The 21,431-nt window shown below is 44.8% G+C and overlaps 2 protein-coding genes across 9 annotated transcripts; both read right to left on the bottom strand.

The window, feature by feature from the left end:
• Positions 1–189: 189 nt before the first annotated feature.
• LOC120650709 lies at positions 190–3,299 on the bottom strand. The gene is made up of 3 exons (XM_039927934.1): positions 2,775–3,299; positions 2,447–2,583; positions 190–1,282 (listed from the first exon to the last, which is right to left on the bottom strand). The coding sequence occupies exons 1-3, from the start codon at positions 3,030–3,032 to the stop codon at positions 595–597; spliced, it is 1,083 nt and encodes a 360-aa protein (XP_039783868.1). The 5' UTR covers positions 3,033–3,299; the 3' UTR covers positions 190–594.
• A 1,072-nt stretch (positions 3,300–4,371) lies between these two features.
• On the bottom strand, positions 4,372–20,875 carry LOC120650708 (protein EXECUTER 1, chloroplastic-like). 8 transcript variants are annotated; one of them, XR_005665778.1, is made up of 15 exons: positions 20,239–20,875; positions 18,995–19,111; positions 18,257–18,322; positions 17,935–18,041; positions 17,059–17,137; positions 15,639–16,358; positions 14,941–15,049; positions 14,602–14,768; positions 14,197–14,271; positions 14,029–14,121; positions 13,838–13,956; positions 7,245–7,499; positions 6,482–7,101; positions 6,089–6,343; positions 4,373–4,913 (listed from the first exon to the last, which is right to left on the bottom strand). XR_005665778.1 is itself a non-coding variant. In XM_039927930.1 (12 exons), exons 1-11 carry the CDS (start codon positions 20,728–20,730, stop codon positions 13,864–13,866), a joined length of 2,118 nt encoding a protein of 705 aa, XP_039783864.1. In that variant the 5' UTR covers positions 20,731–20,875; the 3' UTR covers positions 4,373–4,913; positions 13,838–13,863. The 8 variants fall into 8 exon arrangements, 3 of the variants coding, with proteins under 3 accessions (XP_039783864.1, XP_039783865.1, XP_039783867.1); XR_005665777.1 differs by having other exon boundaries at positions 6,089–7,101; positions 7,245–7,397; XR_005665776.1 differs by having other exon boundaries at positions 6,089–7,101.
• Between the last annotated feature and the right edge of the window lie 556 nt (positions 20,876–21,431).

The following is a 21,431-nucleotide window of genomic DNA, read 5'->3' on the forward strand; positions in this document are numbered from 1 at the left end:
ACCGCTCGTGACGCGTGAAGGTTCAAGAAGATGGCCGAGGGAAGGCCCGCAGCTGCGCCCAGGTTCTGACCGCTAGATGTAAGATCGACGGTAGGGAATTACAAGCCGACGTGGCCCAATCCTTGCTCGAGTTTCCGTCCAGATTTCGTTGTCCCAAAATCCTTGCAAGTTTCCGTCCAGATTTCGTCGTAAGGAAATTAGGGTATGGGATCATACATACAATACATATATAACCGCCCTTTGATCCTCTACATTATCTCATTGTGTACAAAAGAATATCCCCTCAAATATCGAAGTCTCCTCTATGTCATCTAACATCTATAATTTATATCAAGAATATTAACGCTGCTACTCTTGGCGCAACATGTCCAATATAACATGAGAACCATGTAAACCTAATCTAGAAACATCTGTGAACATGGATGCATCAGATCTTCAGTATGTTCCAAGTAGCAGGAACCAACCAAGGTCCTGCTTTGCTTCCGCAGCTGTGAAGACTGGTGTCAACCTAAGCTGTAAGCTCCTTCATGGACACTTTCTGGCCCCCCTGGACTTAAGGGAAAATAATGCACATGGCCAGGATATAGCACATTATTAATCGCGAGCCGCCTTGTTTCTCCAAGCAGCAATTGGCTTTGGGATGTTGTCAAAGCGGGGGAAGGGGAGAGGAAGAGTAAAAGCATCTGTATTTATGCTCCACTTGCTCGCTGACCATATGGACGAACTGGTGTTGCTCTCTGGCTCTTGGAACTCAGGAGTGCTGGATGATTTCCTTACAGTTTGCAGACCATTGCTGAACAAAGGCTCTGCCATTGCAAAAAGGTTCTGCTGACTCTTGTTCATTTCTGGTCGACTACTCGACTTCGGCCTCAGCGCCAATCCTTTCCCAGCGCTTGCTAGGAAGTCACCACCATTTTCCTCCCTAGGTAACAACTCACCATCAGCTTTCTGACGCCGCCTTATCAACCTTTCACTATCACCATTCTCATCAGTATCACCATCAATAAGAGAAGAACCTATCGCCAAGCTTCTAGTTTTCCTATTCTGAAGAGGGAACGGGTCGGAATTTGGTGGCTCCAGCCATGGCTCAACATCCAAAAACGCAGATTTTCCTTTTCTATAGACTGCCATCTCAGTGCCTTCACCTGTTGGATCTCTCTTTGGAGGTGGTGCAAGGCCATAGTATCCCTGCAGAAGACTCATGGCTGGCGAAACTTTGGGTTTTGGTGTCTTCAATATAGAATCCAAGATATCATCATGAATGCGTCGTGGAGTACATTCCCTGAAACAATAATACCATTATATCAGGTAAGGTATATCTTAGACATATCAAAGATGGTCGCTAAACTATAGAGGACCCTATACAATGAAATTAACCAATATCCTGGAGAGCCTTAAGACTCGACAAGCTAGGAAGAAGAAGCACTTGCAAGTTGCTACGGCAACTAGAGAATAAGGCAAACATTCTTGTGGTGTATGATAACTAAAAATACTGCCACTGTAGAATTCGCCAAAAAAAACTCAGAAGTTTCTGAAGTACAGGCCAATTTGGCAACATTATTTTAGATATGTGCAGATCACAAGATGACTAAAATGTATTCACATGAACCTCTAGCTCCTATAGTGCTCTTCAATTGTTGATTCACTCATGTCCACAACTAATACTGCAGTCACTTGAAGAAAGCTTAAAGTTGCCAAAAGAAATATGCTAATGAACATTTTAAATATGCCACATGAGCATTCATACACTCAGAACTTAAAGTATCAAGTTACATGCCCACCCAATTGATTAAAGTGCATGTCGCCAAAAGAAAAAAGTGGGTAAAGAATGATTTAAGGACTCAAGACTCCTTCAGTTACAGTCCATGAATAAAAAAAAAACGCATACCTCCAGCTGCAATCTCCCACACAAGGTTACATTCATCCATATTTAGTTCAAATCATTTTTCCATAGAAAATCAAATCAAACTCGGGGGGGGGGGGGGGGGGGGGGGGTAACTGGTAACTAATAGGCCAAATCATCCCGATAGTACAAAGGATCAACACAAATCTCAATGATCATTGTGATGGGGTGAAGGTTCACCTGGGTGTGGAAAAGTTTTTGGCAACAAACATGCAGCTAAAACTTGAAATGGCAAGAAACATTTTGCATGAGACTACAAGGCTAAGATCCCCTTTCAATTACTAGTTTGAGTTACGTTATACACTTCAATTTACATGGCAATAGTAGAAATGCATCTGCATGTACTCAGCGATCTTGCACTAATGTCCTAGCCAGACCTTGACCTTGCTAAGCATTTCATGAGTGAACTTGTATCGGTTCCGTCAACTAGTGGCTATCAATCAACAAAAAAAAACGCTTGCTCAGAAGCACCACAACATGTGACACTGGTAACATGGTTTATGTGGCAAGCCATGCTGGTGAACAATTTCACATTCCAGCTACCTTTCTTCACTCTCGAATGAACCATTCTCCTGGTAAGATGACGGAGGATGCCTCCCTTGGAGCGGAATCCGCAGTGTCTTGTGTGCAAACATCTGGAGGTCAGTTGAGAGGCCATTCAGCCTCTTAATGTCCGCTACCTACACAATCCGGATACACCAACCATTCCAAAATCAGTTCACCAAAAATACGAAATAGAAGGGCGTTCCACCCAGAACAGCTACAAGTTAAAGAATGCTGTTGTTTTATACCCCATCTGATACTATACCAACGTAATATTAAAACCAGACACGCTAAACAATACAGCAGGACGTCACTCCAGTCGCATTACCTCGACGCCGTACTTGATGGCGACGCCCGCGAGGGTGTCCAGCTTGCGCACCCGGTGCAGCATGTACTGCCCGCACGGCGACATCGCCGCCGCCGGCGACGACGCCGTCGGGGACGAGGACTGCGAGGGCGACTGCTCCACGGCAACGGTGGCCGCCGCGCCCACCTCCTCGATCTCGCCGACGCCGCGGGCTCCGCCGTCCAAGGACCCATTGGTGCGCGGGAAGGCCGGGTCCTTGGGCAAATGGGGGCGGCTCATGACATCCGGAGGCGCGGAGGGGGGAGATCTGGGCGCGGGCGGCGCGGATTCGGGGCGGGGCCCCGCGGATTGGCCGTCGGTGGCGGCGGCGGGATGGTAGAGGGGAGGAGATGGTGCGAGGAATCGGCGTGGTGAGAGGAGGGGAAGCCGGGAAGCGGGGCGGGGAGGGAGACGGGGAGCTCTCTAGGTTTGGTTCCGTTTGCCGCTGACGCGGCTCGGCGAAGGAGGAAGAAGGGGGCGCCGGAAACGTGGCGCTCGGGAAGCTCCCTCCTATTTTTCCTCTCTTAAGCTTCGACGTTTCTAATCGCATCAAAATAAAATACTCAAAAATTCCCTCCAAAAAATGAAGTACTCAAAAAGCATTGTCGATTTCTATTTAGAAAAATGGAAGTCTTCACCTGATGTTGACTCTTCCTGTGTTTGAAATGGTCTTTTACTTGCAGATTCCATTGTATTGTATCGAACCATTGCAAATTTCAGTATGCATGAAGTACTAGCACACGATTTCAGAACTCCTGCGCTAGCACATGATTTCATATGCATGAAGTACTAAATGAAGTCTATTTGCAAAATATTTTTAAGAATGAGTGTAATTTTTCGCGACGAATCTAATGATAGTAATTAATCGATGATTGGCTACAGTGATACTACAGTAACTATCATCTAATCACGCGGCCAAATGTCTCATTATATTCTTCAGAATTCCTAGCGCAGGAGTTCTGAAGTTGGTTTTGGAAACTGCTTTAATTTAATATTTTTAATTAGCGGTCAAAATTGATATAATTCCTAGTATAACACAAACTAAACAGGGTCTAGATAGTTTTAGAGAGAAAAAAATATTGGATGAGCTTTAAGCCGACACAATGACCTAGGGAAGACAAAAGTTGGCATCTCTAGCCAAGATACCATCAAGCTCCAGTGCTTCCTTGGCCCAATCCAGAGAAGAAATGACACTCTTGTCTCCAAAGCCAAAACTAAGACCTGGAGCAAACCAACCACGGCGATGACATTTCGATCCATAACAAATACGATCTTCACCACAAGCCCATGACGATGACATTTCGATCTATAACAAATACGATCTTTTCCGTAACAAAACAAGACCATTCGATCGGTTTCGAGAAACATTGGATGTATCTTATAGGTACGCTCCATCGTTTACGTGGGAAACAAGCACGCGCGAGTGACACATGAAAGGGTAGGTTACCGCTTGCTTCAGCGCGTGCGACACATGAAAGGGTAGGTTACCGCTTGCTTCAGCGACAGCATGCCTTTTTCTACCCTTGCTTGTTGCTGAGGGGCCAAAAACTAAAAAAGTAGAATGCGTAAGAAAAGGGCAATGTTAAACAAACTTCAATATATATTAACAATTCTGGGTTGAGCAGATTATGCGCATCAGTCTACGCCTCCGCTGCTGATTGAAGTACATGTACAGTCAAGGTGGGCACTGCTCATTGTAGCTCGATTATTTGATCATACTGCCAAAAAAAACAAAAAAAACTGTTGCTTTTTTACATACCAAGATACGCTCAAAATCTTGGATTATTTGCGGCTACACAACTTTACCTTACTAGGTGCTTTAATTCTACTTTTTCTGCGAAACACAGGGACTGCAGTTTTTATGCAGTCAAGTTCCGGACCCGGTAGACGAGGTGAGCAGAAATGCGCATGGCTCATCCATGTTGGCAGCAAGATATTCTGTTGTGTGCTCTTTTTTCACGCTTACTGCAGATTTTCATAGTGGATGCACAAGCCAAATAAATTCAAGCGACATCCAGCACCCTATTCTCCGCATTGGAAGTCCTATTCGGGGACTTTAAAGGCAGCCCAGACTCCAGTTGGCGCCAAAGTCAACTATGTACATGTGAGGATCGCAATGACCTGCTAAGAAATACAGCAAATCTAATGTCAAGTCACCTACATTACGAAAATGTTACACAAATGAAATGTTGGGAAGGGCAGAAGGACCCTCGGCAAACAAGCAGAAAAAGAAACATAACATAAATTGAATTAAAACTTATAATCCTACTACACTCCATGCATGACTACAAAAATGATGAAGTAGTCACAATGCAGCTATTAGAAGCAATTTTTGCTCACTGTGCCTGTTTTACCATTTTTACTGTTCATTTACTGACACAGCACTGAATTACCATAAGAAATTATAATCATTCTGCACCATAGGGGACCTTCTTTTACTGTTCATTTACTTGAATGGATGACAGTAAAGTACAGCCTAGCCAGTTCACAATAAAATAAACGACTATCTAATAAATTTCTAACATATACTGAGCAGAATGAGCTAGCATTCTAGCAAGGTGGCTCTCCAGCTACGGCACCGGTACCTCTGGGTGCATACATCCTAAATGCTCCCCAGTCACCACAATAAGCTTTCAATATATGTTGGGGATTGGACCTTCGGATAGACTCCCGGAGGTCGATCCCACCCTCGGAAATGCACCCTAACTTGTTTGCTGGGCTCCAACGAACGAAGACGAGCACACCCGAAGGGCGACGGTCGCTCGCGAGATCGCCCCAGGCCAGGGAACTCACCTTCGGGGGACCAAAGGATGCAGTTGCTCGCCCGGAAGTACAAGCCAGGAGAGCAAGACCTTCGAAAGAACCAGGGAGGTCACCTTCGGATACGATGGTCACGGCTGATCACTCAGAAGTGGCCGGGGGCCTGCGAAGGACCTCGGCGCCCGAAGGTTGTCAAGCATCAGGACAAGACCAGACGAAGGACATGGAGACTTCGTCGGGAGTAGGCGTGCGTGTAAAACGTGAATACGTGAGAAGGTCGGATTTGGACACCTCTTACCTTGTAATTTTACCCCGAAACCGCCTGTAAGTGAGCTGTAAATGGGTTAGAAGGGGGCAATTTAGGAAAACCTGACTGAGGGCTAGGGGTATAAATAACCCCCCTCTCCACAGTGTAAATGGTTGAATTTTCTGGTTATTGCTGGAGAATTAAGTGTCTACTTTCATCGTCATTTTCTTACTGTTCATGCTTCCTGTTTGGACATCTAAGAAGCAAAGATCCCAACAGCGACGCCCACCGTTCTAGCTCGAAAAACAACCTTCGATGGCCCCAGCGAAGAGGAAAGCCCCAGCCGGCACCACAAGCAACTCCACTGAGCCTGGCCATGTCCTTGACGGCTCTCCACCGCAACACGAAGAAGCCCAACCCACGAATTGAAAACATCGCCACCGAAGCTGTTCTTCATGGAGATCCGGTTGAAGACAGCGAAAACACCGAAGCTCATCAAACCCAATCCGCGGAGCTCACAAAAGCAGCACTCAAGCTCAAGACCCTTGAAATGAAGAAAAGGAACATCGAAGCTCAACTCGCCACCAAAAAGAGGGCACTTGACCAGGCAAACAAGCTAGCCGAGGCCAGGCGCAAGCTAGCAGAAATGGAGGCAGAAGTTGAGAATTTGCAGAGAGCATACCAAGAAATGCCCGAAGGTTCTGCCCAACAAGAAAACCGCGTCATCCACCAGACAACCTTCGCTCACAACGAAGACCGAAGGTCACCACCGGTCAACCTCCCATTTGACCCGACCTCGCCACTTTCAGTCGCTCTGCAGCGAACTTCATGGCCGCTCGGCTACAACCCCACACAACTCCCCAAGTACAATGCTACAACTGATCCAACCCAGTTCCTCATGGCCTACGAAGCAACCTTTGCTTCGGCCGGAGGTGACGACTCAACCATGGTCAAGTCTTTCGTCATGGCTTGTGAAGATTCTGTGGCCAACTGGTACTCATATCTTCCCCAACAATCAATCAATAACAGGTACCAGCTGAAAAGAAGGCTCCTCCAAGACTTCCAGGGATTCAGAAGGCTAAATACCAACACTGTGAAAGACTTCAAGTGCCCACAACACGACTGCGAGCCTCTCTATGACTGCGAGCCTCTCTATGACTATCTCCGGAGGTTCATTCAGAAGAAGGCTCAAATCCCAAACTTCCCAGAGAAAGATGCGATTGAGAAATGCATCGAAGGTCTCCTGCCTAGTCAGCTTGCTTCTCAACTCACAAGAGAGCCCCCGAGGACCCTGGAGAAGCTCTATACAGAAGCAGAAAAGTACGCGAAGTCAGATGCCGACCATCGCAGAAGGGTAGAGCAAATAAAAATTATGTGTCAGGCAGAAAAATACAATCAGCAAATATGGCAGCAAGAGAAGCAGCCAGCTCAGTGACTCATTTTACCTGTGGAACCCTCACAAGATGATGAGGAACAGTTAACCTTTGATCCCTTCATGATACCACCAGAGTCGGAACCGCAACACACAAATGACAAGCAACTTTCGTCCGGAGCACGGGGCAGAGGTCGCGGCAGAGGAAGAGGCCGAGGTCGCGGACCTTCGCGTGAGCCCAAAAAATTATTCTGTCACTTCCACGAGTCTGACTCTGATCATAGAACAAACCAGTGCCCGGAAAAGAAGACCCTTGAGAGAATGGAGTCTGAGAAAAAAACCAATCTAGTTGGACATACTACATGGCCTCAGACTCCACAAACTCAACCTCAACAAATACAGTACACACAACCTTCGTTCGTTCCACCCCCTTCCCATTTACCCAAGCATACCGCCCACCCATGTTCAGCTACAACTACAACCATAACTGGCAGCCGCAGCCAAACCCCCAAACACACCCCAGTCAACCCGTCACCCAAGCTCAGCCAACACAAGAACAGCTACCACCACCCCCAATCCTCCCACCAAAACAAGAAAACCAAACCACAAATAGCCAACCCGCGGCACTACCAACCTTCGAGATGATCATGCCCATCTCCGGAGGTTCCACCCTAGACTTTGAAAACAAGAGACAGCGCAGAGACTACTTCAGGCAAGTCCATTGCATCGTCTCCAAAAGTCCAACCAAGAGAACCCAGTGGTCACACTCTCCGATCACCTTCTCCGAAGAAGATGTCAACCTCATCAGCTACCCACACACAGATGCTCTTGTCATTGAGGCAAAAATTCAGGGTTGGAGGATTGGCAAGATACTAGTTGACACTGGCAGTTCTGCAGACATCATCTTTTCTGACACCTTCGACAAGATGGGCATCGACTGAACCTGCTTCAGCCTTCGGATATCCCTTTAATGGGATTCGGAGGAAAGAGAGTGAACGCAATCGGCAAACTGTCACTCCATGTGTCTTTCGGAGACACAGCCAACGCAAGAACAGAACACATCACCTTCGATGTGGTAGAGATGCCCTACCCATACCGCGCAATCCTAGGAAGGGGGACAATCAATAAGTTCGAAGCTATTGTTCATCAACTATACTTGTGCATGAAGATTCCAGCTCCCGCGGGAGTCATCACCGTCCGCGGGGACCAGCAGCTTGCGCGGGACATAGAGCAGGGATACACCTCAGGCCAGAAAAATGTCAACAACCTTCGGACTGAATCCAAGTCCGTTACCTTCAAAGAGCAGCAAAGAGACAACGAGAAAGCAACCTTCGAAGAAGACTAAGAAGTCAAGAAGGTCCCCCTTGACATGCATCTACCCGACAAAATGGTAACTATCAATGCAACCCTCGAGCCCGAGGAAGAAAAAGAGCTTCTCGAGTTCCTCCGCAAGAATCAAGATGTTTTTGCATGGTCCAGCAATGACCTACGGGGTGTCAGCAGACATATCATTGAGCATCGCTTAGATATCAACCCAAACGTCAAGCCGAAGAAGCAGAAGCTTCGCAAAATGGCAGATGAAAAAGTCGCAGCAGTCAAGGCCGAAGTCCAGAGACTGCTAGATGCAAATGTTATTCGAGAAGTTAAGTACCCAACATGGCTGGCAAACACCGTGCCGGTCAAAAAGAATGGCAAATGGCGCATGTGCATCTATTTCACTGACCTCAATAAAGCCTGCCCGAAGGATGACTTCCCACTGCCAAGAATCGACAAGGTCGTTGATGATGCGGCAAACAGACAACTGATGTCTCTGCTGGATTGCTTCTCTGGATACCATCAGATATGGATGAGAAAGAAAGATGAAGAGAAAACAAGCTTCATAACACCCAGCTTCATAACACCCTTCGGCACCTACTACTTCATGAGAATGCCCGAAGGATTAGAGAATGCAGGACAGTTTTTAAAGAATGTCTTCGGTGGTCCTAGAGCACCAACTCAAAAGAAATGTCTTGGCTTATGTTGATGATATTATTGTGACCAGCTCAATAAGGAGTAACCATGTGGCAGATTTGGCTGAAACCTTCGCCAGCCTAAGAAAAGCAGGGTTATCCTTAAACCCCAACAAGTGTATCTTTGGAGTTCAGGGAAAAAGTGCTAGGATGCCTCGTGTCCACAAAGGGCATCGAAGCAAATCCTGATAAACTAAAAGCTCTCTGGAACATGGAGGAGCTCAGGTCCATCAGGGACGTACAGAAGCTCACAGGGCAGATAGCAGCCCTAAACAGATTTATCCATCGCTCTGCTGACCGAAGCCTACCATTCTTCAAGCTCCTTCGCAATGCAAACAAATTCGAGTGGGGCCTCGAGCAAAGCGAAGCCCTTCAGGCACTCAAAAATCACCTTCAGAACATGGTCAAAATGACCTCATCTGACCCGAAGGATGTGTTGCTCCTGTATATCGCAACATCCTACTCTGCTATCAGTGCAGCGCTCGTACTCGAAAGAGAAGTTGAAGGAAAGAAGCAGCTACCTGTCTACTTCGTATCCGAAGCTCTTGCAGGCTCGAAGCTCCTGTACTCAGAGCTAGAGAAAATTACATATGCAGTAGTGAGGTCTGCTCGGAAGCTTCGACACTATTTCGAAGCTCACAAGATAATCGTAGTCACAGATCAACCTCTGCATGATTTGTTCAGTAACAGAGAGGCCTCAGACAGAATTGCCAAATAGGCTTCGGAACTCTCTGAGTTCTAGATAGACTTCGAGAGAAGAACAGCCATCAAGTCACAAGTATTGGCAGACTTCATTGCTGATTAGACATCCCCAACCTTCAAGGAGGAACCTTCGATTGAAACCTAGATCGTGCACTGTGACAGGGCCTGGTGCAACGACGGAGCGGGTATTGCTGCAATCATAGAGTCTCCTTCGGAAACAAAAACAAGATACGCAGCACGCGTAAGCTTCGGCAACCTCAAATCAACAACCAACAACACCACCGAGTATGAAGCCTTGCTCCTGGTCCTTCGCAAAATGAAAGCCCTTGGCCATCAAAACTTCATAGTCAGAACAGATTCGAAGGTTGTCAGAGACCACATTGAAAAAGATTCAGAAGCAAGAAAACCAGAGCTCATCGAGTACCTCGATGCCGTCAGAGTAATGGAGAAATATTTCAAGGGTTTCGATATCGTTCATATTCTTCCAAGGCACATGAACGACGAAGCTGACAAACTCGCAAAGACAGCATCAAGAAAGGAGCAATTAACTTCGGATGTATTCTTCGAAGAAATCACAGAACCTTCGGTCAAGCCGAAGAAAGAAAAGCACGTTTCAATCATATCAGCTGAAGACTGGAGAACACCCATAATGGAATACCTTCGGGGAAACAATGAATTAGCAAATGAGAAAGAAGAGAAGAAAATGTTCCAAAGAGCAAGGGGCTACATAATCTCCAAGGGTGAGCTGTTCAAGTCGGGCGTCACCAGCCCATGGCTAAAGTGCATCTCCATAGCCGAAGGCATTGAGCTCCTCAAGGAAATACACTCCGGGTTCTGTGGATCCCACATTGGCTTCAGACAACTCGTCTCCAAAGCCTTCAGGCAAGGATTTTTCTGGCCCACGACGCTAAAGGACGCCCAGCACATAGTCAAGACATGCCAAGCATGCCAAATGATGGGCCCAAAGTCCTCAAAAACTTCGGAGCCAACCCAGGTAATACCTCCGACATGGCCCCTGCAAAGATGAGGAATTGACCTTGTTGGGCCCCTACCCACCGCTCAAGGCAATTACAAGTACGCAGCAGTTGCCGTCGAGTACTTCACAAAGTGAATCGAAGCCAGACCCCTAATCAACATCACATCAGAAACAATTAGAAAATTCTTCTGGCAGAACATCATCTGCAGGTTTGGGGTCCCGCGGGAAATCACCGTCGATAATGGCAAACAGTTTGATTCATAACTCTTCAGAGAGTTCAGTCTGTTACAGTGTGGGCACGAAGGCAATCTTTGCTTCGGTTTACCACCCGCAATCTAACGGGGCCGTCGAAAGAGCCAACGGCATCATCTTCGGCAGCATCAAAAAATGATTGTTTGATCAGAAAAAGGGCAAATGGGCGGATGAACTACCGAAGGTCATCTGGTCCCACAACACTTCAGAATCAAGAACAACGAAGTTCACCCCATTCAGGCTACTCTATGGTGCCGAAGCAATGACACCAGAAGAACTTAAAACCGAAGTCTTAGGGTGACTCACCAAGTCGAGGCCATACCATCGAGCAAAAAGGATCTTATGGAATTAGATATCCTTCAAGCTTCGGAGAACCTTGAGAAGTATCAAAAAAAACCACGAAGTGGAGAGACAAAAAGGTCGTGAAAAAGAACATCGGAGACTGGGTCCTTAAAAGAAAGCCAAACGCCGAAACTTCCGGCAGACTCCACTCAAACTGGGAAGGGCCATCCCTAGTGACCAAAAGCAACAGGCCAGGGTCGTACCACCTGTCTGACGCCAAAGGCAACGAGCTGCAGCATCCATGGAATGCTGACAGCCTCAAGAAGTACTACATATGAGCATGTAAAAAGGCCGCATCGCAAAACTATAAGCGACTGCGGACCTTCGTAGCTGTTTTCATTTCTTTTTATGTTGTAAAGGGTCGTACTCTTTTCCTCACAGGGGGAAACTCCACATCGGAGGTGAGGTTTTGACGAGGCGGACCTGTTGTAAACTAATTCAATACAATGAATTTCCCCCAAGTAAAGTGTCACCTTCGCCTAAGAAGCCTGAACGGCAAGCTTCGGCCAGCATCTGTATGCTGCGTAAAACTGTAAGTTAGCAAAGTATGCAGAATCCGCAAATTTTGCATACTTATCAAAATAAACGCCAAGGGGCTTCGACCTGTCAAAAGGTCCGAACCCAAAAACCTTCAGCACCAAAGGCACAATAAGTGCTAAAATAAACGCCAAGGGGCTTCGACCTGTCAAAAGGTCCGAACCAAAAAACCTTCGGCACCAAAGGCACAATAAGTGCTAAAAACCTTCGGAAGAAGCGCTTTATAGCAAAAAACATCGAAGGTAAGCAAAGCTCAAGAGGGCACAGGTTTTACACCCCCCCCCCTCCGTTTATATAGGCGGGGGAAACCAACAGTACCAACGGTAAAATCGAAGAGTCGGCCTCCCAAGCGACGCAATCGGAGCCTGACATGTACACAACCAAAACCGACCGTTGCAGCCGACGGTTCGGGAGACGTTTTTCCTCGGGAGCTTCCCGAAGGATACGAGCAATCTTCTTCTTTAACGCGGGTTCGGACCGTCGGCTTCGGACCTCACCCTCGAGGGGCTACTGTTGGGAATTGGACCTTCGGATAGACTCCCGGAGGTCGATCCCACCCTCGGAAATGCTCCCTAACTCGTTTGCAGGGCTCCAACGAAGGAAGGCGAGCACACCCGAAGGGCGACGGTCGCTCGCGAGATCGCCCCAGGCCAGGGAACTCACCTTCGGGGGACCGAAGGATGCAGTTGCTCGCCCGGAAGCACAAGCCAGGAGAGCAGGACCTTCGAAAGAACCAGGGAGGTCACCTTCGGATACGATGGTCACGGCTGATCACTCAGAAGTGGGCGGGGGCCTGCGAAGGACCTCGGCGCCCGAATGTTGTCAAGCATCAGGACGAGACCAGACGAAGGACATGGAGACCTTCGTCGGGAGTAGGCGTGCGTGTAAAACGTGAATACGTGAGAAGGTTGGATTTGTACACCTCACCTTGTAATTTTACCCCGAAAACGGCTGTAAGTGAACTGTAAATGGGTTAGGAGGCAATTTAGGAAAACCTGGCCAAGGGCTAGGGGTATAAATAGCCCCCTCTCTCCACAGTGTAAAGGGTTGAATTTTCTGGTTATTGCTGGAGAATTAAGTGCCTACTTTCATCGCCAGTTTCTTATTGTTCATGCTCCCTGTTTGGGCATCTAAGAAGCAAAGATCCCAACAATATATTTACTAAGGAACATCAAATAGCCAGAACATTTATAACTATTTAGGATACTACACTTCGACACCAGATGTATCCAACATAATGACATTATCAGGCAACAAATGATGAAACTAGTCCTCGAATTCATCAAAGACAGTCATAAATATCAAGCCAAACTTGGTACGAGAAGTCAGGAACAATGTTTCTTTAACTCCCTACCACTTTAGCAATTCCCAAACAAACTTTTGAATTGAAATGTTCACAGCTTTGCAATTTATACAACTTTGATCAAAAGCAGACAGACCACAAGAAACTCATGGTAACCAGTAAAAAGGTTCAATAGCATCACCAAACCATAGCGATAGTATTTATCCTAAATAAATATAAAAATACCGTACTTTGTTTAGTTTTGGCTTTACCCTATGACAGCACCTATTCGTGTCAAAACAAAATTAAGCCAGTTATTCAGTTTGATCTGTTTTGTCCATTTTAATGCTTATCAGGACAGCAAGAATATGACATTTAGAAAAAAAATTATGGCATTTCCTGAAGAAAACTAGTAAGCCCAATGGTGGCATGCAACAACCAACAAGCATCACCTCTGCATGAAACAAATATCGGTGGTTGGCAAGCACAGGAAGACACAACAATGAAATTAATATACTTTGATGCAATAATGGAGGAATTGTGAGCCTACAAGATGAAATGCATACCTTCAACTACTTCTATTAGAAGGGAACTAGTCAGGAAGCTTCAACCGTCTAAAGAATTCAAAAAGATGAAAATTTGATGTCCAGTAAAAGAAAGCTATCACAGGACCATCTCTGATGAACTGCAAGTTGCACAACAGAAGTATGTTAAAAAATATTATGGACCCAAGATGCAATTTGTTTATTGAATTCACCTTTCCATCAAGTATCAGAAGCTCCCCATCAACCCATCGAGGGTTTTGGACACCAGGGTCTGCAATTTTCCTTTGCCCCTTATACCTAGCAACCTATATCATGGAGAGTTGTAAGGTTTGATGTTTGCCGGTGAAAAGATAATATCACTATTCAGATTATGGGAATACCACTCCAAGTTCTCTTGGGATGATTCCCTTATGAGGAAGCTGATAGCGCTCACCAACTTTTGCACGGAACACAACCTGGCATAGGAATCATATCAGGTCAATCTGAATTATCATGTCTTTCAATGAAAAAGCACATTAAATAACTCTTCAGACTTAGAGTGGGCTACTCAAAACTGAAGGAAATAGACAGAGAAGATTGTTCAAAAGAGTTTATGATACGATGACCACACTCCATAGCAGACAATTGGTAAGTGAAAACTGCAAATTTGGATAGGAATATAAAAAAATGATGTTTCAACTATCCTTCAAAGCGGGATGGGCTAAACCAGAACACGCATATTACTTACAATCATTAAATATTTTTTTACATGGTAATATTAACAAGAACTGAGTGAGGCCTCACACCTGACCCGCTGGCACAAGGTTGTCCCCTGTTAATTTTACAGCTTCAACATACTCATAGAACAGTAGGTCGCTATGCTCCTCTGACAAATTATCCTCCTGATATTGACCAAATTTCCGTTGCAAACTAATAATTTCTGAGTCAAATCCTGAAGCAGTCACATATAAACCTGCCCAAAGGATGTCTTTCAGCCAATACCCCAGCAGAAAACGAGGATAAAGCTACCGTGAAAAGCTCAAGTGGAAGGTGTGTGGGATGGTTTCTTACAATGCCAATTCTCTTTCTCTTTAAAGTATTTGAGAACAAGAAAAGGCAAGTGGTATGTACAATTTAGAATATACCGTTAAGAGGATCTGAAGATATAGGCGCCTGAATCCGACTGAAGTGGGTAACTCCATGCAGTTTTTGCTGAACCTTGTTATTATGTTGTTTGATGCCAAGTTGTAGTATCTGCATAAGATAAGTTGAAATGATATTTCATTATGCAAGTCCACAATACTATTGAAAAAATCATTTTCTTTTTACTCCAAGCACACATAATGATATAACTTTCAATTGCTGAACTGAATGATATACTTGTGTTTGTGTGCACGTGAGAATAAGCAGAAAAGAGACATGAAGCATCATGGGTCCACACTATCAATATGTTCAAAGGTACTTGACACAGATCTAACAATCTGACAATTAACAGAAAAATAAAAAAGCAGGTATTGCCAGCGAGATAATTGACAAATCCCATGCTCTTAACAAAGGACAAGGTGGCACAGTTTACAGAAAGAAATGTGGTTCACAAAGTTCACTAGGATTCAAGCATAAAAAGTTATGTTCGATGTTTTACCAGTTCATGTTCTTACAGATAATGAGTGATCCGTCTAAAGAGACATTAAACCAGAAGAGACCATTAACAATGAATCAAGACTGAACAAGACTGAACAATTGAAAACAAGACTGAAGAATTGATGTTCAGTTAGATGATTCATCAAGTACAATGAAGGGCATCAAAAGCCAATGCAGAGCACAATATCAATAAAATACTTACCGATAGTTTCTTGTTGCTGCCACTCAACTTTACACAATCAAGCTGGACAAAACCATCATCATCCTGCTGACTAGTATGCAGACTAACTGTTCTGTTTGAAGTCTGCTGGCCTTTTCCCGCACCTAGTTTTTTATTGTATTCTTCAGTATAGAAGGAAAATGAGAAGCGGTCTGTTCTTTCTAATCTAGCTGGCATTCGTTCAAATGCTGCAGCTGATGAATGGGAAGCATAATCGTTGTTATTTTCACTGACAAAATCAATTGAAATCAAGGCTTCAATATCATTTTCATCGCCAGATTCATCACCATTCTCTTCTGCAGAAACTGTTTCTGCTCCTTCAGTGTTATCTCCATCACCAATATCATGAGAGGATTCATTTTCGACCTCAGAATCATCATGGTCATCATCTTCCTCTGAAATTTGATCAAAAATATTGATTATGTAGTCTTGGTTGACATTTTCTATGGGTACCACTTTCAAGATTTTAATCCTGGGAATGGCAGTTGAATCGCTTGATAAGTTTTTCAAACCAGCTGGGCCACCAGCAGTAATATTACTGTCATCATTATCTTGATCATCCATGTTTACACTTCCATCGAATTCTTCATGCTTAGACCCTACTGAACTGCTAGATATGTTTATACTGTCAATGCCAAGTTTCTCTCTTAAAATGTTTGGCAATTGGTCAGAATCACTATCATCTGGTCGCAGATGCACTGCCTGAAAATATCAGCCCTATCTTGTCAGAGAATGGATGGAAATAAAAATACATTAGTTAACAAGATAAGAGTTCTTATGGCCTTGGCCATAGTTATGGAAGAATATACCTTTTAAAAAAAACGAACTCTTCAAATGGGAATTGAAGAAATATGATCTAGGAAATCATGCAGGCCACGTATAATTCAAACTCCAGAGTTCAATTGCATGGATTTGTTGACATTGACAACTTGACATGAGAGAACTAATGGGCAGCTATGATGGGAAGGCTGTTGGTTTGATTGAATGAATAAAGCCTATAACAGCATCCCAGAGACCCAGACAACATAACAGCAACACTGAAAGTGAAACCAGGTTTTGCATGTTTTATCAAGCCTGAGGGACATGTGCATGCCAGCATGGACAGGCCTACAACAATATGACCCAATCACGCTGACCAATATGAGAATATGCAAAGCTGATCAACAAGTCACATACAGATTTATTTTATGGCGTTATTAAAAGGGGTCATCCTGAATTTTCCTGAAGAACATGATAACTTGATATTCTGATCATGAAACTGCTAGCAAGTGGTAACATGTCTATTATATTGAATACGATTTCGATTTTTTTCCCATAAAAGGGGCCCCCCAGACTTGCAGTATCAAGATGATATTCAATATTTGCATGCTACTTTCCTTATACTAAGCATAAAACATTGTACCTGCAGTTTGTATTCTCCATTTGCTTCTGCAAAGTATATTTCAAATATAGGAAAACCATGGCCATCTGAAGCTAGCTGCCTAAGAAAAAGAAGAGAAATTTGAAAAGTCATTTAGTACGCACCATGAAAAATAAGTATTTCATACAATAAAGTAACCATTTTCAACATTAGTAAAATGAAATCATATAAGAGTCATTATAATATGTACATGGATGAACACATAAATTGAAAAAAGTTTAAAATTATAGTGCCAGTTGTATTAACTTATGAGACATGCACTTTTGTTATTGTTCTAGCAGCTTTGCTACACAATTCACCAACTACAAATGATAAAATAAAATAGTTCTTGCAGTAGCAGTACTCCAGAAGACTTTTTTGATGACTTATGATTGGGATACCGAGACATGCTGTGTTAAAAAAATAATTTCTTCATTGTTATGAATCCATAACACATTTTTTCAATGGAGTGTAATAATTTCAAATGGTTTTTCAAAAATAAGCTTTAGTAACTGATTGATATATCAACAAGGCCAAGTCAATCACAAACGGACACACATCTCTACTGCTTCACCCATCAATTTATCTAAGACAGCCACTCCTGGCGTCTGAAATTACCACAGAAATGACCCATTGCCATGGCAATGCCAACAGCTCCTTAAACTGGAGCAAACTTCGGTAGGAAACCCACATTTTCCTAGACATTTTTTCCACACCAATGAAATTGTAAAAATGAAATGAATGAGAGCTTTCCAGCCATAAAGGGGAAAAAAGCATAAACATGAGCAGAAAGTCCACTCACGGAATGATAAACTAAAGCGTAAACAATAAAATATTGTAATTATGCACATAAATAATAAGTAATCAACAAATTAATACCTTGTATCATAACTTCTTGCAACATATCGACCATGTTCAGCACTTATATGAATTATAAGACCATATGGATCAGACAAATTTCCAGAAATTCCAGACCACCACCCCAGCTGCATGTGCTCTAATGGATCAGGCAATAGCATTGTTTTGCACAGATGAAAAGAAATAAGATGTAGAAATGGGTAATTGTGAACAATTTACAAAGCATGATCAATATTCATCTTTTGCGAAAGTATAATTAAGATTTATTAGCTTGGATGAAAAGAGGTTACAGAAACTTAGATGGCAGCGGGCACATGATATAGAGGTACTGTGTGGTACTGACCAATCCTGCACCAACATGATCTCTGATATATGTTGCATCCCTGTAGCGCTCCTCTTCTATTGCCCTCTGCAAAACCCAAAAAAGCAGTCAATTATCTTATAAATAACAATCTTAATCCCTCAAATTGATCATGGATCAATTCAGCTCCTCTAGACGAAAAAAAAACCCTTAATACTGATTCTTCTATATATGTGCTGTATTGCATAGCACCCTTCTGTTAACATGAAGTCAGACATGTGTCGTCAGATACAGCTTACAACGGAGGATGTAAGGACAACAGCTAACAGAATATGTGGTTGCAAGAACAACTAGTTGCCCCCATAAGTTGAGTTATTTCAGGCAGCTGCAAACTTATTAGCTACTGTTCCCTTCAACCACAACCAAGCGGTGGTTTGGATATTGATAAGATCTCAAAAACACCACTTTGAACATACAATATTAAAACTCTAGTAATGTACTTTTATAGCAAATCTACACATATCATTTCTATATCCAATCTAAGTATTCAGGAAATATGGGAACAAGTTTAAATTGTCTGGAGGCAGGCATCCTAAAATGTCACTTATTTTTTAATGGAAGGAGTACATCCAAGCCACCAACTTTGCCTGACATTCAACCCTTTGTAGCACAGGACCAGAGGGATATGCTTAGGACTTAATGTATAGAGGACAATTCAAAGATTGGATCAGAAGTGTCATTTATCAGTAATAGCATAAAGAAACAACAGGTATCTCTTACATTTAAGTCAGAGATAGCTCTGCCCACAGTGTCATTTCTTGCCGTAGCCGCGATAGCCAGCTTCAGTTTATGAGCACTCCTATAGTCTTCTCTATAAATAGCAGTTCGGAGTTGTAGCTGAAATTAAATATATAGGTATCAAGACATTTGAAATTTGACAATATAGACACTATTATAAAATTTGAAGTGGGATATCTGCACAAAAATCATACACACATACACAGTGGTGGACCAGGCAAGCAAGCCATTCCATTCACACAGATAAAGTTCTACCACATGTACTTTATAAAATTATATTCGATATCACATGAATAGAAGCTCAATAATTTAAAACCACATCAGACCTCACCAAAATGGCACATAAGCTGCAACACTGGCATGAACCAGAACCAAAGACCTTTTTGCACATAGTATACTGAAAACTATGCAGCCTGATAGAAATTACAAAAGAGAAAAGGCAGTTTTCAGTCCTGTGACCATGGAAATTCTTGCAATCATAGGGGTTCTATCTACAGATTTCAACCAACAGTATCATGCATGGTTCGTGAAGCTATTGTATGATTGAGCCTATCATGAATTGATTTTTCAATGTTTGAGATTCAGGCATTCAGCCTGCAACTTTAAAAGCGTATTGTTGACAACATGTGAAAAGTCTATAAGTCATTGGCATGGTGACAGATAACATAACAGTTTTGGTGAATGATCCTTTCATCAGCCTACAAGCTGGTCCATGTAATACATCCAACAACCTCTGGATCTAGTTGACACACCTATTTGAACCCCCAAAAACAAATATTATCTTCCAAGCAGCCTGTTCAGATTTGAGTGTGGGTTTAATAGTTCTTCCTGGGCTTCTTATAACAGCTAATTAGCATGAATGCAGTATGTAAAGTATCCACACTAGGCACTTTCTTCAGATTTGTGCCACTCAAGTCATGAACCGCAATGCAGAAGCTAAACAAAAAACGGCAAATCATTATGTACATCATATTTCACTCCATGGGGTAAGTCACTTTACAAAAACCTAACCTGTTCCAAGCACAGTCCTCAGAGGTAATTTCTAAGGGTTCAACTTCCAAGTTTGGTGCCACTCATAAATGAAAAAATTTTCTCCATTCAACAATGCATTCAAACTTATGCTAACCAGTAAATGATTAGTAGTGTCAAAAATCCACTGTTGAATCGTGAGCAGGTTACGTCCACATGTGAAGCATTACAGGTAAGAACGATGGATACAATTTAACCTGTAGCTCATCAACGAGGCGCTCGCTCTCCTCAATGAGAGCAAAGTGCCGCTTCCACATCTCCCAGCTCCACATCCCCTCTTCCTCCTCCTCCGCCCTACTCGCCTCTTCATCCCCGCTCATCGCTTCGTGAGAACTCCCAACCCTCTTCCCCGTACCTGCCTCCTTCGCGGCGGGCGTTGGGGGCCAGTAATTGCTGACGTACTCGCTCCACCGCCGCACGGCGCCCCGGAACGCGTCGTGGAGCATCGCGTCCCAGCCCCGCCTGCGCCGCTCGCCGCCGGCGTCCGCGTCCGGGCTACGCGCCGCGGAGCACCGGGCCGCCGGCGCGCGCCGCGAGGTGGCCGCGCCGGCGAGGCGTCGCACGGCGCGGAGGCGCCGCGCGGCGAGGAACCGGCCGCCGCTAGGGTTCCGATCCAGCTGCCGCGCGGAGGACGGGGAGGACGCGGCCGCGGGGAGCGGCGCGCGCGGCGCCGTGGACACGGACGCCATGGACGGCGGGCGCGGCGGCGACGCGATGGCACACTGGGTGGCGGAGGAGCTCGTGCTCGCGCTGGCTGTATTCGCGTCGCGGGCGTTCGGTTGCCGTGGCTCGCGCGCTGCTGCGGTTGGAGCCGTGCTCGGCCTCGTCTCTCTACTCGTGTGGATTAGAACGAGGCCAGGGGTGATAAGACTCGCGGGGAGCAGGCGAGACCTCCCGCGAGAGACCGTGACCGACAGCTGGGCCCCGGATGGGGACAGTTGTTCTGGGGCCCATGCGCTCGTGACGGCGTTGCGTCCGAGTTTTTAGCGGCTTGCATTTTACGGCCCCCTGCTTTTTGTTGTGCGTTGCTTGCGTCCACGGAAATGCGGGGGCCCACGGGAAATGCTTCGCCTCGGTGGTGTTTGTTCAAGGACAATGCTTTGCGGGCCGCATGTTTTGTTCGGGCGCGGGTGGGACAAAGCAGGTCGGTAGCAGGGGGTAGGGTAGAGGTTAAGATGAGGATGACAAGTTGGACCCACTGTGGGGTGGGTGACTGGTCATGATGCCACTGGTTAACCGTTGCCCGTACCCAAATTCAGACTCATATTGTCTGGAGAGGGTATGGATTATCCGTATATGTATGGATATTGGAGGGTAATTACCCATTTGACCATATACCTGTTGAGAATAAACCAAGTATTAATATCCATGCTGCTGCTCCTCCGCTAAG

This window comes from Panicum virgatum, chromosome 9K (assembly GCF_016808335.1).
Source record: "Panicum virgatum strain AP13 chromosome 9K, P.virgatum_v5, whole genome shotgun sequence".
Classification (NCBI taxonomy): domain Eukaryota; kingdom Viridiplantae; phylum Streptophyta; class Magnoliopsida; order Poales; family Poaceae; genus Panicum; species Panicum virgatum.

Bases quoted from the DNA above. Each gene is read 5' to 3' on its own strand.
- LOC120650709 (XM_039927934.1), bottom strand. From the start codon at position 3,032: ATGAGCCGCCCCCATTTGCCCAAGGACCCGGCCTTCCCGCGCACCAAT. The intron at 2,584-2,774 runs GTAATGCGACTG...CGGATTGTGTAG, and splicing joins CCATCAAGTACGGCGTCGAG to GTAGCGGACATTAAGAGGCT. The intron at 1,283-2,446 runs GTAGCTGGAATG...TTATTGTTTCAG, and splicing joins TCATTCGAGAGTGAAGAAAG to GGAATGTACTCCACGACGCA.
- LOC120650708 (XM_039927930.1), bottom strand. From the start codon at position 20,730: ATGGCGTCCGTGTCCACGGCGCCGCGCGCGCCGCTCCCCGCGGCCGCG. The intron at 18,323-18,994 runs GTAAGAGATACC...TGGGTTTTGCAG, and splicing joins GAGCTATCTCTGACTTAAAT to AGGGCAATAGAAGAGGAGCG. The intron at 14,769-14,940 runs GTATATTCTAAA...TCCTTTGGGCAG, and splicing joins ATCTTCAGATCCTCTTAACG to GTTTATATGTGACTGCTTCA.